General features: G+C 43.8%; 1 protein-coding gene and 2 non-coding genes across 3 annotated transcripts; 1 reads left to right on the top strand and 2 right to left on the bottom strand.

Annotated features, from left to right (window-relative positions):
- The first annotated feature begins 808 nt into the window (after window positions 1-808).
- LOC144254163 (L-amino-acid oxidase-like) lies at window positions 809-7,307 on the top strand. Its single transcript, XM_077797128.1, has 6 exons — window positions 809-1,036; window positions 1,315-1,427; window positions 2,161-2,362; window positions 3,487-3,555; window positions 5,159-5,295; window positions 6,473-7,307. The coding sequence occupies exons 1-6, from the start codon at window positions 809-811 to the stop codon at window positions 7,305-7,307; spliced, it is 1,584 nt and encodes a 527-aa protein (XP_077653254.1).
- Window positions 7,308-14,176: 6,869 nt separating this feature from the next.
- On the bottom strand, window positions 14,177-14,248 carry Trnae-cuc (transfer RNA glutamic acid (anticodon CUC)). The gene has a single exon. It is a non-coding gene; the product is annotated as a tRNA-Glu (tRNA).
- A 284-nt stretch (window positions 14,249-14,532) lies between these two features.
- Trnal-caa (transfer RNA leucine (anticodon CAA)) lies at window positions 14,533-14,638 on the bottom strand. Its single transcript has 2 exons — window positions 14,601-14,638; window positions 14,533-14,578 (listed from the first exon to the last, which is right to left on the bottom strand). It is a non-coding gene; the product is annotated as a tRNA-Leu (tRNA).
- Window positions 14,639-16,890: the final 2,252 nt, after the last annotated feature.

Genomic DNA, 16,890 nt, shown 5'->3' with positions numbered 1-16,890 from the left:
ACCTTAACCACCTTTTAAGGGCTTCCATCTATAAATAGAGTCACTATTATGAAGTACTAGAGATTAAGGCTTCAACATATGAATTTTGGGAATATGCAATTCAGCCCAGAGCACAGATAAATAGTTTTGAAAATAGGAACAAAACAATCATAAGACATACACCTTTTATAGGACCCTAGGGGGAAGTTATGGCACATCTCTCTCAGAACAGAAACAGAATAAAATGGAAGACAAGTGTGGAAATGAAGGCTCAGTCTAGACAATTCTTTAACCTCAATAACCCTTGGTCATCTCTATGAGATGACCCCAGGATGTTCCTCTGGGTCTTGGAAAGCTAGTAGCCTACCATGCACACCTCAGAGAATGTAAGTTTATTAAACAATGTCTTCAGACTCTCCATCCTTACCCCATCCTTCCATAGCTGCAGTGAGGTAAGGTCTTCCCATTGTAACAAACATTTTATCAACCCCAAGGGGGAGATAGGGAACCCCAACGTGAAGGGTAGAGCTATCTCACCTGTCTTCTATTCAGCGGAGGGCTTGGCCTCCTACATGGAAGTCCAGCTGGCTGAGGTGATGGCAGGTCCTAGGGGACAGATATGCAGCCTGTGTCTCTCCCTGAATGGATCTCCCCATGGAAAGCAAGAATGGGAGGGTCCATGGCTAATGCACACTCTGATAGGGAGGAAAGAAACAGGAATTCCCAGGATGTTGCATTACAGGTTCAGTGACATGATCCTCCACTGATCAAGGATTAAGGCTGGCTTCCTTGGTCCCCAGCTATTTGCCTGACCGCCATCTCCACAACTATGTTCCCAGGCTTTCTGGCTCTGGCCCTTTTGTCTGTGCTGAGCATGAGTACCCAGGGCTTCCATGACGACCTTGCCAAATGCTTTGAAGACCCCCAGTATGAAGAACTACTACAGCTGGCTCAAGACGGGCTGGGGCAGACATCTGAAAAAAAACGGATAGTGGTGATTGGGGCAGGCATGGCTGGACTCACAGCTGCCAAGATTTTGCAGGATGCTGGCCACCAGGTACACAAGGGTGCTTGGGAGAGTACCTCACAGGGATCCTGGACTCTGAGCAGGGAGGTGGCTGCAGGTGGTGGATAGCCCAGTGGAACTGGAGCCAAAGACTAAGTCTAGGACTCTAGGCTGGGATGGAAGGGGTAGGAGAGCAATTGGTCTGTCTCTATGACACAGAGAGACTTCAGAAAGAGGCAAATCTGGGCCTGACTGGAGGGAGGAGGAGGGGGTTGTATGGCGGGGACACGGCTGGCCTAGTTGTGTTCTATAAATACTTATCTTTCTAGGTGACTGTCCTGGAGGCTTCAGGGCGTGTGGGTGGAAGAATTGAGACCCATAGAGTTCCTGGAACACAGTTGTACATAGAGTTGGGTGCCATGAGGATCCCCATCAACCACAGGTATGATTGAGAGAAGTGGGGGTGGATGGGGAAGACCAGGATATGGGCTGCTAGCAACAAGGACAGGACCTATGCCAACTCATTTCATAGCTCCACAGCTACCTCGAACCCTCTCCCAGCATCAATGTTCTAATATAGAGAACAGACATAGCTGCACCTGTTGAGGATCACAAAAGATAATTGGGATAGGAGAACACCTGGGAAAGTCAAAAGGCAGTCTGTGAGGCCTGCTAACGATAGAAATATGAACATCCTTGTGGGAGAAAGAGGTGTCTTGTGGGAGCCCACTTCGGGAGGGCCATCCTGAAGGGGTGGGTGAGCAGGAATCAGGAGAATGCAGACTGGAAGACTCATGATACACACAGCCTCCAGGGAGGATAAATCCAGGGGACACTCCCTCTACACATCTACATAGTATCTCCTGGACCTGGAGGGGCCACACCTAAAAGTCTGAAGGCTACAAGCCTCAAACAAAGTGAGAGAGATCTCAGCCAGCAAAGAGGGCCAGCCTGTTGTGTTGTGACCACAAGAATGGGGACCCAATTTCCTCTTGGTCACATAGCCATAGCTTGGCATAGCAACTTGGCATAGCAACTAGGTAGCCTAGCATTCCTTCTGTGGAGGGAGGTCAGAGAGGGCCCCAGGGAATCCAGTAGGGGCAGGACATGAGCACAGGGAGCAGGGAAGACTGGTTGCTTCCTCATCCTGGATCAGTCTCTGACTCACTCCACAGGCTCTGTCATGAGTTTATCAGGAAATTGGGGCTGACCCTCAAGGAGTATTTCTTCTCCAACAACCAGACCTGGGTGCTGATCAATGGAGTACGGCAGCGCACAGGAATTGTGCAGGCTGACCCCAGCCTGCTAGAGTACTCAGTCAAAGCAGATGAGGTGGGGAAGACAGGTGACCAGCTCTTTGATGAAGCATTGAGAAAGGTAAGCCAAAGTAGGAATCAGTGACCTCCATGCAGGCCATCACCTTCTTCAAAGACATCTTGTGCAAACTTCCTAAAGTTTCTCTCCGTGGACCCCAGGCCCATGTGCAGGAGGGCTCCACTAGCTTGGTCTGTCAACCTTGCCTCCCTCCCATGACCTCCCATCTCAGCATTCATTGTGCATTTTCAGATCCCAAAGGTCTTCACATGTACAGACATGTGCAAAGCTAGCTGCCTTTGAGATCATCATGGCAGATCTAGGTTTAAGGAAGAGAGAGACCTACAAGCTGGACTCTATTTCAATGTACTGTGTGACCCTGGACAAGATGCTTGCCATCTCTCTGTTTCAACTTCTATAAAACAATCATACTGCTAGAGCCTCTCTCCCAACATGATTGTGAAGATTAAGTGAGAAGATGCATATAAAGTGATAAGAACTTTGCAAGGCATATGGCCAATCTTGAATTATAATTGAATTATAATTGTCATCATTATAGATATGTGGTCAAGAAGGAAAATCAATGATGGGCCCTGCACGCCTTTTTCTAACTGAACAATGTTTACTCAGCACTGACAGTGCCTTTTTCTTTCCTGACCTGTGACCCAAAAGGACCTCAGTGTGACAGCTGAGCTCTGGGACATAGCTTCCACAGGAGGCCTCTGTCCAGATGCCCTGCCTTTGCTGGAGTGATATCCTGCTAAGCTCAACATACACTCTGCAGCTCTTGGACCTCATCCAGTGTCACTCAACAGCTCAGTGGGACCAAGCCCTTAGGCGTCCACACCATTCACAGTGGCCCCAGAGGCCTGCAGAAATGTCCTCAGACAAGGACAAGGAGATAGACTTCCCCAATTCTGGGGGCTCCAAGGCTGACAGGGAGCCTGGCTCCAGATTTATACACCTCAGAATATGTGCAAGAGAGGGGATAATGTTTCCACCCTCAAGCGCCCCAGTCCAGCTGTAGGACTGAGTGTTGCATTCAGGACTAATATAAAGACACACCCAGGATGAGTGGAAGCAAGTGCCAAGCGTGGAACATGGGGGTATGTGGGAGCAGGGTCTAGGGTGTGTGTGGAACTGACCTTCACTAAAGTGTCCTCCCCTCCTCCTTCTTCCATGCCAAGCTGGTGGAGGAGCTGAAGAACAGTAGCTGCAGCCAGATTCTGGAGAAGTATGACTCCTTCTCCACCAAGGTCAGTCCTGAGGCTCCCCTCTAACCACGGCTAACCATGCACCACCCTGTCACAGCTACCCAGAAACCAACCCAGTGGGATGACCCACCCTAGTACTCACTACCCTGCACCTTACTTGTTTATATTTTTTTGTAATCTCTCTCCTTTACTTGAATGTAAGCTCCATTAGGACAGGAGAGAGTAGAGAGGAAGGTAGGAAGGGAGGGAAGAAAGAAAATTTTTAAAAAGACCGCCCCAAGGACAGCAGTCAAAGGTCAAAGATATGGCAAGTCAGAGCATGCTATTTCAAGGAACTTGCCACCATCACTTGCATTTTTGCAGAGAGTCAAAGGCAGGTAGAGATATGGGAAAGCCCTTATACAGTTATGTGTTGCTTAATGAGGGGGACAACATCGCAGAAGTGCATCCTTAGATGGTGACATAGTTCAGTAAAAATCATAATGCTTAGTTACACAAAGATGGCTACAATGTCACAAGGCTATATACTTTCTTGGGACCACTGTCCTATGTGTGGTCCATCATTGATGTACTCATGGCTATAGTGCAAAAAGAGATGACTGGGGCTGGAGGAATAGCTCAGAGAAAGAACACTTGCCTGACATGTGCTAGGCCCTGGGTTCAATCCTCACACCACACACACACACACACACACACACACACACACAGCCACAAGGGGAAGGTTTCAGATGTGCCTCAATCGGAGGCTATTGGCATGGAGAAGCTGGAGGCAGTTAACTGGAAAGGGAGCATCTATGTGATTGGCTAGGGGAGGACAGTTGGCCTCCAGTGGTTGTTCCTAAGATGGGAGCAAAGGGAGCAAGGGGGGCATAAATTTGGACAGCTGAGGAGGAAGCTGAATGGTTATGAGGAGATCCTAACCATTCATGGCTGACTGCTCCAATAGAGGTGGCAGTTTGCCTTTCTGAACTGGGTGCTTCAGAAGTTGGGTGGGTCAAAGTCCTGTGATGTCTGATCAGCCACCCTGATTGGTGAAACTTTTCCAGCCAGATTTGTCATGTCCAGGACTTGCCTGGGAGAAAGGAGCAGGGGCAAACCACAGGGCACAATCACAGGCCAATGGATATACTAGAAGTAGAAGCTCATAGTCACTTTCTGGTGCAGGGGCCAGGGCAGCCAGGTAATGGGTAGGATAGAGGGTCAGGGCAGGATGAGAAGCAATACTGGGTATTCACCTTCCTCCTGGCTTGGTGTTTTGGGTAGATCAGAGAGGCCAGTCTGGGCCCCATACAGTTACAGATGGACATGAAGACTAGACCTCAGCTTTCCCATCTGTAAAATAGCACTTCTTCAGATTATATAAGAAGATTATACAAGTAAAGGGCTTGGAAGAGGGTCTGTAGGTTAAAATCCATACCAAACATTAGCTATTTGTCCCTGTTATTAGGACTTGGAGACCATTTGGAGCATTGTCCTCAGAGCCCTGTGTGCAAACCAGGCACCTGGGACCCAGCTGAGTACACTTCTGTCATTCCACCCTGTGCAGTTCTGTTCCTCGTTACCCCCAGGTGGGAGGCAATGGCTCTCATGTCGGCTCCCTGAACATTCTGACCTGGTTGCCTTCTTTCCCTGAACGTGATCCCAGGAGTACCTGATCAAGGTGGGGAACCTGAGTCGTGGGGCAGTGCAGATGATCGGGGACCTGCTGAACACAGACTCTGGCTACTACGAGTCCTTCATAGACACTCTGCGTGACCAGATCATCTTCTCTCAGGAATCTCGGTGGGAAATGGGGGGAGAGAATGGGCACGGGGTGGCCAGTTACTAGTGAGGACTGGGGTAGAAGGAAGGACAAGATAAATCAGGTGATAACTCCAAGAAAAGTGAGAGTGACAGGAGGGGAGGCAGGTTCTGAGGCAATGCCCCTCAGAACCACCAGAGGGAGGGTGCTTCTTAAACACGGGGCATCACTTCCAAAGTCAATGGACCTTCGCTGAGACCCAAGAACATGCATTTCTGACATATTCCAGTGACATTGCTTTCTGACTTGGGAGCCCACTTTGAGAACCTCTAGCTAAGGGGCTCTTAGGAGCCAATAGATCTGCTTTACTCTGGCCCTTACCTATTCTTCTGTGACAAAGAGCATGACCTCAGTCCTACTTTAGAGGTTCATGCAAGAGGAACTTGCTATCTCTCAGACCTGAAAGATAATCAGGGCTGCCAAACTCAGACCCTAGTCACCCTGGGTAACTGGCTATATGATCTGTAGCTAATGAAGATCAAATGAACTGAGATTTACTCTCACCTGGGGTTCTGTGACCCATTTCAGACGAAACAGGTACTGACATTTACCAGAGGAGAGCTAAGCCTGGGAGAGCCCTGATGGATTACAGACCTCTTCTTTCCCTACCTGCATCCTCCCACTTCTCCTCAGCATTTTTATTCAGAATTAATCAATTTAAATTCAAGCCAACGGCTGCCATAGGGGGAGAGGGGAAGGTGAGGAAGTCTGAAGATAGATCAAGGTCAAATGAAGGTTCTTGGTGGTGTTCAGGCTGCAATCTTTAAGGCTACCCTGTGCTGCACTCTGTAAGGACATCATGGAAGGGGTTGAATCCATATGTAAGAATCCTGGGTCTTTGTCAGCCATGAGACCAGGCATCTTCCATGGAGGTGACCACCAAGGGGACCAGAGGAAAGTAACAAAGAGTAAGGGGCTATAGAGGCTCAGAGGGTTACATTTTTCTGATTGATCAACACAAAGCCACACCTTTCTCTAATTCCCTAAAGCTGACATTCTGCCTGCTGTTAATCCGTTTGCCAACTGTTAAATCTCCCTAACACATGAGTGGTACAGTCCATTAAGGAACTCAGCCTCTGTCCAGTCCAAATGACCTGTCCTCTGCATGCCTTGTCCAACTACCTGTTTCTCTTTCCTCCTTTGCTTGCTCATTCTCAGGTTCCATGAAATCGTCGGAGGCTTTGACCAACTCCCTCAGGCCCTTCATGATGCCCTTTTGCCAGGGACAGTCTTGTTTCACTCACCAGCAGAGGAAGTAGAGATGTCTAGAGACCATGTCCATGTCACCTTCAGGACAGCTGACCCGCTGCAGCCCAGGTCACGTCTGACTGCCGATTTTGTGGTGATGGCCACCACTGGCAAGGCTGCCCGGCTCCTCCGTTTTCGGCCACCCCTCTCTCTCAACAAGGAGAATTCACTACGTTCAGTCCACTACACCAGCTCCACCAAAGTGATCCTGGCCTGCACACAGCGTTTCTGGGAGCAAGAAGGCATATTCGGTGGCAAGTCTAGCACCGACCGCCCCGCCCGCTTTATTTACTATCCCAGTCACCTCTTCCCCAATGGCACAGGTGTCATCATGGCTTCCTATACTCTGAGTGATGATTCCATGTTCTTTGCTGCCATGGACGATGCCCAGGTGGTAGATGTCATCTTGGATGACCTAGCTGCTGTCCATGACCGCCCTAAAGAACAGCTCCGGGCCCTGTGCCCCTATTCCTTGGTTAAGCACTGGAGCCAAGACCCCTATTCCATGGGAGCGTTCACCTCCTTCACTCCTTACCAATATGTGGACTACACACAGGAGCTCAGCCATCCAGAAGGACGAGTCCACTTTGCTGGTGAACACACAGCCCTGCCCCATGGCTGGATTGACACAGCTATCAAATCAGGGCTCAGGGCAGCAAAGAGCATCCAAGAGTCTGTGGATTTGGCTTTGACAAAGGATCCTGGGGACACAAAAAAAAAGGCCTACTCCAAAAGTGAGCTATAACCAGCTTGTAGCACCTAAGAACTGGGGTGATTCCAATCACCTTGATCCATAGGAAAACCCTCAAACCCCACTCTCTCATTTTATCTTCACCTTTGCCCAAAGATGTCAAATCAAGGCCAATGAACGGAATCCCTACAATATTTGACCACCTGTGACCTTCGATGTATTGACAATATTTGAACAACAAGAATATTTGTTGTAGTGATTAAAACAATAAAGCATTTGTTGAATTTAAGACTAAAATTAAGTGTTTTATCTGAGTGGCATTCAAATAATTTTAGAATTGAGTTTGGAAGGCCACAGAGACTCTTGCCTTCTAATGCCCTCTCCTGGGGTCCTTTGCCCTGGTTTCTATTCCCCCTAATCTGAGTCTATCCCTAGCTCCCCTCCCCTCCTCTTCCTTCCACGGCTGATTCCTTTTTTTTTTTTTTTTTTTTTTTTTTCCCTGTGGTACTAGGGATTGCTGCAATGCCTGGCCAGGCCCATGAATTTCTTAAGAGAGGGTAGAAATTTAGTTACCTGGAACAACCTGCTCAATGCTTTTTCCAAATTATTACAATAGCCCTTGAGGTACATACTCCAGTACTACTCCATATTACAGATTATGAAAATTGATTCTCCAAGAGGTCACAAATGCTGGTCCTAAGTGGTTTAAACTTCAACCTAACTCTAAATATAACTACAAATCCTCTTGCTTCTTCTAGGCTCAGCTTCTTAGTCTTATTCTTTTTTTTTTTCCAGCAATTAATATCTGCAGTGTTTGAATGAGTTCAATGTTCTCAGAAGGCAGGGGGCTGTCTTCTGCCTCCTTTCCCCACCCCCATGGAGTCTTCTCGGCTGGCAGTCCTGTGAAGAAGTAAACAGATGGAGTTGATACTGATGATAACTTTCAAGCACAGGGATAATGAAATGACAGGGTATGAATGAGATCTAGAGACGCCCATCATTTGGCAGTGACCTGGCCTGAGTTTTGTCCCTAAAAGACCTCTTGGGGTATGAGTTCATCACTCAAAGGCCACAGCAAGAGGCCAGGTGGCTATGAAGTTAGGGGACAGTTTATCATCAAGGGGAACAAGGTACCTTCAGGAACCACCTGAGGTACTGACTTTCTGGTTAGAGCCTAAAACTAGGCCAGAACAGCATGCTGCTTCTCAGAAAAACCACTCTGACAGGGTCTGGAATTTTATGTCAGTTGCAGTCTAACAAATGAGCCTGTCAAGGTTTCATGGAAGCTGACAAGACTCATGAGTTAGAGACAGAGGACTCATGGCACCGTCAAGCTGCAAGAACTTCCCAAGTCCCAAGGGGGCAAGATAGAGGGATCCTGGTAGATACTACATCTGCAGTGGACTTGTATGGAAGCTGAGGAGCACTAAGCTCTGAGAGTTTAACAATTTTGTTATTGCTAAGCAGTATGCAAGCCTGCTTTTTCTTGGGGGTGAAGGTTAAGCACTTTTTTTCCTCCCCTTGCTGGGAATCAAACTCAGAGCCTTGTGCATGTAAGGCAAGCACTTTACCACTGAGCTACATTCCCAGCTCTCTTTTTTTTTTAATATATTTTTTATTGGTTGTTCAAAACTTTACAAAGTTCTTGACATATCATATTTCATACATTAGATTCAAGTGGGTTATGAACTCCCATTTTTACCCCAAATACAGATTGCAGAATCACATCGGTTACACATCCACATTTTTACATAATTCCCTATTAGTAACTGTTGTATTCTGCTACCTTTCCTATCCTCTACTATCCTCCCTCCCCTCCCCTCCCATCTTCTCTCTCTACCCCATCTACTGTAATTCATTTCTCTCCTTTTTTTTTCCCATTCCCCTCACAACCTCTTATATGTAATTTTGTATAACAATGAGGGTCTCCCTCCATTTCCATGCAATTTCCCTTTTCTCTCCCTTTCCCTCCCACCTCATGTCTCTGTTTAATGTTAATCTTTTCTTCCTGCTCTTCCTCCCTGCTCTGTTCTTAGTTGCTCTCATTATATCAAAGAAGACATTTGGTATTTGTTTTTTAGGGATTGGCTAGCTTCACTTAGCTTAATCTGCTCTAGTGCCATCCATTTCCCTGCAAATTCCATGATGTTGTCATTTTTTAGTGCTGCGTAATACTCCATGGTGTATAAATGCCACATTTTTTTTTATCCATTCATCTATTGAAGGGCATCTGGGTTGGTTCCACAGTCTAGCAATTGTGAATTGTGCTGCTATGAACATGGATGTGGCAGTATCCCTGTAGTACGCTCTTTTAAGGTCTTCAGGGAATAGTCCGAGAAGGGCAATAGCTGGGTCAAATGGTGGTTCCATTCCCAGCTTTCCCAGGAATCTCCATACTGCTTTCCAAATTGGCCGCACCAGTTTGCAGTCCCACCAGCAATGTACAAGAGTACATCCTCGTCAGCACTTGTTGTTGTTTGACTTCATAAATGGCTGCCAATCTTACTGGAATGTTTTTTCTCAGCAAGAGAAACAATAAGAGATGTAAATAGGCAGCCTACATCATGAGAACAAATTTTTACTCCTCACACTTCAGATAGAGCCCTAATATCCAGAATATACAAAGAACTCAAAAAATTAAACAATAAGATAACAAATAACCCTGGGGGCTGGGGATGTGGCTCAAGCCGTAGCACGCTCGCCTGGCATGCGTGCGGCCCGGGTTCGATCCTCAGCACCACATACCAACAAAGATGTTGTGTCCACCAAGAACTAAAAATAAATAAATAAATATTTAAAAAAAAAAAAAGATAACAAATAACCCAATCAAGAAATGGGCCAAGGAACTGAACAGACACTTCTCAGAGGAGGACATACAATCAATCAACAAGTACATGAAAAAATGCTCACCATCTCTAGCAGTCAGAGAAATGCAAATCAAAACCATCCAGCTCTTTTTATAGGCACTTTTTATCCTCCAAGGTTGTTGCTAAAACACAACCCTGAGAAACAGTACTAGCTAAGAGTGGTCAGGACCTTACATTCAGAGCATACCCAAAAGGACTGTGTAGGGAATCTTGAGGCCACAGGGCAAATTGTTTCTCCCAGGACTGACTCACCCATGCCCCAGTTACCTCCCTAGAGAGTGTAATTATCTGTCCCCTCCCTCACTTGAAGCTCAGCTGCACAGAAGCCATTGGCACCACAGTCTCACAGTCCCCACTGACTCACTGCACACATTAAATTCACATGCATTAAACAACCACTCTGATAACAGCTCTGAAATCTGGCAGGCAAGACTTAAATCCTTACCGCAGTGAACTTGGAGACAAGCTCAGGAACTCAGACATACAACAAAATAAGCATAACAAGAAACTGTTTATGTTGTATGTCATCAATAAAACAGCAAGAACTTTGGGATGCCAGAAGTGGGCTTCTGCCTGGATTATAATTGCAGGGGGTTATGATGACACCTAGTATGTAGGAAACCGATAATTTTTTTTTAATTATGGACTCACTGGAAGTCACAGAGAATAACAGGTCCCAGTGTGGCCAATTTCAACCAATAGCTACATTTTACATAATTATAGTATAACAAAACCAGAAATTTTACATTAGTACAATGTTTGGGTATAATTCTATTTAGATTAGATTCTTGTAACTACCATCACAAACACGATAAAGAGCTCTTCTACTAGCACAAAGATCTCCCTTGTTTTACCCCTTTATGGTCACACCCCACTTCCTGCCCTAGCAACTGCTAATCTGTTTAGCATTATTAGAATTTTGTCATTTCTAGAATGTCATATAAATGCAATCCTATAGTATATGACCTTTTGAAATTGACATTTTCACTCAGAATAACTCCCTGAGATCTACCCGAATTATTCTTTGTAGCAATAGTTTTGTTTTTATGGCAGAGTGGCATTGTATGGTACAGTAGTGCCATAGTTTATTTAACCATTCACCCATTGAGGAATTTTAGGCTTTTTCCAGTTTGGGACTTTCACAAACAAAAGTGCAATGAATGTTTATGTGTAAGTTTTTGTGCAAAACTAAGCTTCTATTTCTCAAGGATAAATGCCTAGAAATATAATTATTGGGTAAGTGAATATTTAGATTTAAAAAACAGAGAGAGAAGATGGGAGGGGAGGGGAAGGGGGATAGTAGAGGATAGGAAAGATAGCAGAATACAACAGTCACTAGTATGGCAATATGTAAAAATGTGGATGTGTAACCAATGTGATGCTGCAATCTGTATACAGGGTAAAAATAGGAGTTCATAACCCACTTGAATCAAATGCATGAAATATGATATGTCAACAGCTTTGTAATGTTTTGAACAACCAATAAAAACAAAAAAACATTAATTAATTAATTAATTAATTAATTAAATAACATTGCCATACTCTCTCCAGGATGGCTGTGCCATTTTACATTCCCACCAACAATATTTGAATGCATCTCTGTATCCTCCCCACCAGCATTTGGTAATGCATATATGGGGGGGAGGGGCGGGGCATTCTGATAAGTAGTACTATTGACATCTCCTTGTGGTTTTGATTTTTACTTCAACAGTGTTAAACATATTTTTATAACATTCTTTGGAAATATCCTCTCATGTCTTTGGCTCATTTTCCAATTAAATGGTTTGCTTTCTTATTATTGAGTTTTGAGAGATCTCTATATAGTCTAGATAAAATCCTTTATCAGAAATGTAGTTTGAAAAAAAAAAAGAAATGTAGTTTGTGATTTTTTTTCTCTGTGTAGTTTGTATTTTCATTTTATTAACTAGCTCGTTCACGGGACAAATTTGACATTTTAATGAGATCTGAGTTATGTCATGTCTAAGAACTCCACTCAGGCCAAGGTCCTGAAGAATTTCTCCTGTATGTTTTCTTTAAAAATGTCTTACACAGTCAGAGAAATGCAAATCAAAACCACCCTAAGATACCATCTCACTCCAGTAAGATTGGCAGCCATTATGAAGTCGAACAACAATAAGTGCTGACGAGGATGTACTCTTGTACATTGCTGGTGGGACTGCAAACTGGTGCGGCCAATGTGGAAAGCAGTATGGAGATTCCTGGGAAAGCTGGGAATGGAACCACCATTTGACCCAGCCATTCCCCTTCTCGGTCTATTCCCTAAAGACCTAAAAAGAGCATGCTACAGGGACACTGCTACATCGATGTTCATAGCAGCACAATTCACAATAGCAAGACTGTGGAATCAACCTAGATGCCCTTCAATAGACGAATGGATAAAAAAAATGTGGCATTTATACACAATGGAGTATTACTCTGCAGTTAAAAATGACAAAATCATAGAATTTGGTGGGAAATGGATGGCATTAGAGCAGATTATGCTAAGCGAAGCTAGCCAAGCCCTAAAAAACAAATGCCAAATGTCTCCTTTGATATAAGGAGAGTAACTAAGAACAGACTAGGGAAGAAGAGCACGAGAAGAAGACCAACATTAAACAAGAATGAGAGGTGGGAGGGAAAGGGAGAGAGAAGGGAAATTGCATGGAAATGGAAGGAGACCCTCAGGGTTATACAAAATTACATACAAGAGGAAGTGAGGGGAAAGGGAAAAACAGTACAAGGGGGAGGAATGAATTACAGTAGAGGGGGTAGAGAGAGAAGAGGGGAGGGGAGGGGAGGGGAGGGGGGATAGTAGAGGATAGGAAAGGCAGCAGAATACAACAGACATGAGTTTATCAATATGTAAAGCAATGAAGTGTAACTGATGTGATTCTGCAAGCTGTATACGGGGTAAAATGGGAGTTCATAACCCGCTTGAATCAAAATGTGAAATACGATATATCAAGAACTATGTAATGTTTTGAACAACCAACATTAAAAAAATAAATTAAAAAAAAAAGAATTAATTGGCACCTGTAGATGAAAATACCCTGTAGTTGATTATAGATTTTTTTAACCTCATCATTATTTTAAAATGTTTTCTCCTTTAGATTGCTAACATAAGTGAAATTCTATTTTTTAAAATATTTTTTATTCATTTATTTATATGTGGTGCTGAGAATCAAACCCAGTGCCTCACACATGCTAGGCAAGTGCTCTAAAAAAAAAATAAAATAAAAAAATAAAAATGTCTTACAGTTTTATATGTTACATTTAAATCTATGATTCACAATCTAACAAGTATTTATCTCAGTACCAGTCAGTACTGGTCAACCCCCAGTACTGCAAAAAGAAAAAGGGAAAAAAGAAAATTCCTAGAATAAGATTTCTAAAAACAACAACTATGGTTTTTTAAAGACAACAAGGGGAAATTTAAATGTGAACTAGTGAATGATGACATAATAATATCAATTTTTCCAGGTGTTCCAAAAGTTTCAAGTCTGAAACTTTCAGGTGCTGGCAGGGGGGTACAGAGACCTGTGAATATTGTTCTTGAGAGAGAGAATTATATTAATTAAATTGAGAAAATATTAAATGAATTCAGATTGATTGCAGCATTATTTCAATTATTTCTATTATTTTCAAAATTAAAAAGTAGGTGTTGGGATGGGGAGAATTACCTGGCTTCTTTCCATAGCGACGACTACCCAAACCGCTCTGAGGGGCTGAGGTGCTTTGAACCACATCTCTAGTGGACAGGCGCTCTTTTAAAGGGCCTTCGGGAATCTAAGAAGACTTTTAAAAGTTTGTGTCAAACTCTAAGACCAGGCACTTCGGTTGGCCCGGCCGGGGATCTTCTTGGAGCATTTAGTGCTGCCAAAGTTGTTGTTTCCTTTCGTATTTTAAAATGCCCGGAACACAACCGGCACTTAAAATCAGTAGAAAGCTCATTTCTGATAACTACTCTCTACCTAAAAGAAAAATATTAAACTCAGTTTTCCTTTTCCAAAAGGAAATAGCCATTTTTACTTCACTGTTCTGAAGAAAAGAAACTGTTTCCCTGACCGGGAATCGAACCCGGGCCGCGGCGGTGAGAGCGCCGAATCCTAACCACTAGACCACCAGGGAAGCTGTAAGGAAGGGCCTCCATTTGTTATAGATTAAATTACGGTTAAGTGACGTATGTTGTATAGAAGAGTGCTATTGGACGGATTTAGGGAAGCTGCCAATACTACCCCCACCTTCTCAATAAAAAGCCATTTCACTGCCTCAGAGACAAATGGGAAATGGAAAACAGCGGGGCTAGATAAATTCTAGTTATAACCTTCTTCCCACACGAGAGAAGACAATAAGAGCAGACTTTCGGGAAATGGTTGAGGAGGTGGAGCATTTCTTAAGAGCAAAAGCTAATGTGTCAGAAGTGGGATTCGAACCCACGCCTCCATTCGGAGACCAGAACACCCGGAGGTAAGGTGTTCACCTTGAGTCTGGCGCCTTAGACCACTCGGCCATCCTGACACCCGGGAGTGCTTTTGTTCTCACTAAATGTGCTACTTGTGCCCACCCGCTGTAACTGGCAGTGTCATTGCCTGTTGACCGGCCGGCTTAGGTAGGGGCAGCACAAGACCACCTGCAACGCTGAGGTCTCAGAAACGCAGTGTCCGCAATGCAGTCAGAACTGGCAAACACCACACTCCCTAGCCCTAATCGAACCACTGTCTATGGTTAGTGACCACTGCGCAGGCGCCAGGCCCAGAAAACGAAGGAAAATGCAGTCGGAAGGGCGGAAGGAAATCCTCGTGGCTGGTCTTGGGCTGTTTGGCCCGCCACAGCCTAGACCGAGAGTTCTGCCTCACCTCTTAGATATGTTGTGTTAATACTTGGAAAGCAGTTGGAAAAACACTTGCTACAGAATTAATGGCAAGTGATTGCTGTTGTTTGTTTTCATTATCATGATTTTTATAAGGACTCTTTGCCTTCCTGTTCCTGCGTGTACCCATCCCTCAAGAGCCACATCCCCGTCCTCCACCAATCCACGCAGACGGTGTGGAGGTAACAGGGAACCCGGGACGGTGAGTGGGAGTTTCCAGGTCAGAAGGGCCTGGTGTAGACCAGGGTTTAGATAAGGGAAGTTCGAGCAGCGATTGCATAACAGTTGACAAAAGAGGAAAAAAACGTAAAATGTTCTTTAGCATCCAATGCGAAGGCGCGGGAATCTGAACTGCAGAACAGCTCTGGAAGGGTCCTCCTGATTGGCTGTGTGGTTTCTGCTAAGATAGGGGACCATTCATTCATTCACTGAAATTTTGTCCACTGTCAATACAACATTAAAGAGATAGATCCTCAGGCCAGTGAAGGAATCAACACAAACAAACATACGGGCTGTGAGGAAAAAAAAAGCAAGACAATTAAACAGAGGAGTTCTATTTTTAGACTGGGCTGTTAAGTAATGCCTCACTACAGAGACTTTTGCTTAAGTATTTTTCAATGATTTTATGTGATTGGGGCAAATATAAAATGTGAATGTCAATCAGGAATGGTAGCTCATTCCTGTAATCTCAGCAAATACTGAGGTTGAGGCAGGAGCATCCCAAGTTTTGAGGCCAACTTGGGCAATTTAGCGAGCCAGACTGTCTCAAAAAATAAAAAGGGCTGAGGATATAGCTCAATGGTAGAGTACCCCAGGGAGTTCAATTCCAGGACTGAAAAAAAAAAAAAAAAAAAAAAAAATATATATATATATATATATATATATATATATATATATATATATATTTGGAAGCCAGCCTCACAACTTATTGAGTCTCTAAGCAACTCAGTGAAATCTTGTCTCTAAATAAAATACAAAAAAGGGTTGGGGATGTGGTTCAGTGATTAGATGCCTCTCAGTTTAATCACTGGTAAATAATCAGTGATGTTTGAAGTTGTGTTTTCTACTTTGAAATTATCACTTTCTGCCAGAGAGAAATCAGTTGTATCTCTTGACAAATTGTTTGCACTGCTATAAACAGGAATCCTTGACCATAAGGACAAGAACCATTTACATCACAAGTTAAGCTCTATCCCTACAGAGATGTAAAATTGCAAGCCAATAGAAGTCAATGAAAGGAACACATGTCAATGAGATCAATAGTTTCCAAAAAGTCTGCTAAATCATGCCAAGCATACACAGAAAGAACACTTAATCTTCTCTTTTGTCTAGTCTCAAGTTTTGGATTTTTTAAATTTTATTTTACTTTTATTGGCAAATAATTGTATATATTTATGGGTGCAATATGATGTTTCTGTATATGCATACATCATGTGATGATCAAAACAGTCTGGTTAACATCTATCACCTCATATGTGTATTGTTTCTGTGTGGTGAGAATATTTAAAGTCTATTCTTGTAGAAATTTTGAAATACACAGCACATTGTTATTAACTATAATCACCATGCTATATGTAATAAATCACCAGAAATTATTCTTCCTGTCAAACTGAAACTTTGGGCCTCTTAACCAAATCTTCCCTTCCTCCATCCATCCATCCATCCTCTGTCCCAGGGTCTGAGCCACCATTCTACTCTCTACTTCTGAGTTCTCCTTTTTCATATGTAAGTGATGTCATACAATTTATGTTTTTCTGTGCCTGGCTTATTTCACTTAGCATGGAATCTCATCCATGTTTCACAAATGTCAGAATTTCATTCTTTTTTAAGATTGAATAGTATCCCTCTGTTTGTGTGTCACATTTTTTAACCCATTCATCCCTTGATAGGTACTTCAGCT

Source organism: Urocitellus parryii, chromosome 1 (genome assembly GCF_045843805.1).
Source record: "Urocitellus parryii isolate mUroPar1 chromosome 1, mUroPar1.hap1, whole genome shotgun sequence".
Taxonomy (NCBI): domain Eukaryota; kingdom Metazoa; phylum Chordata; class Mammalia; order Rodentia; family Sciuridae; genus Urocitellus; species Urocitellus parryii.
This window is presented reverse-complemented; position numbering and strand designations above follow the sequence as displayed.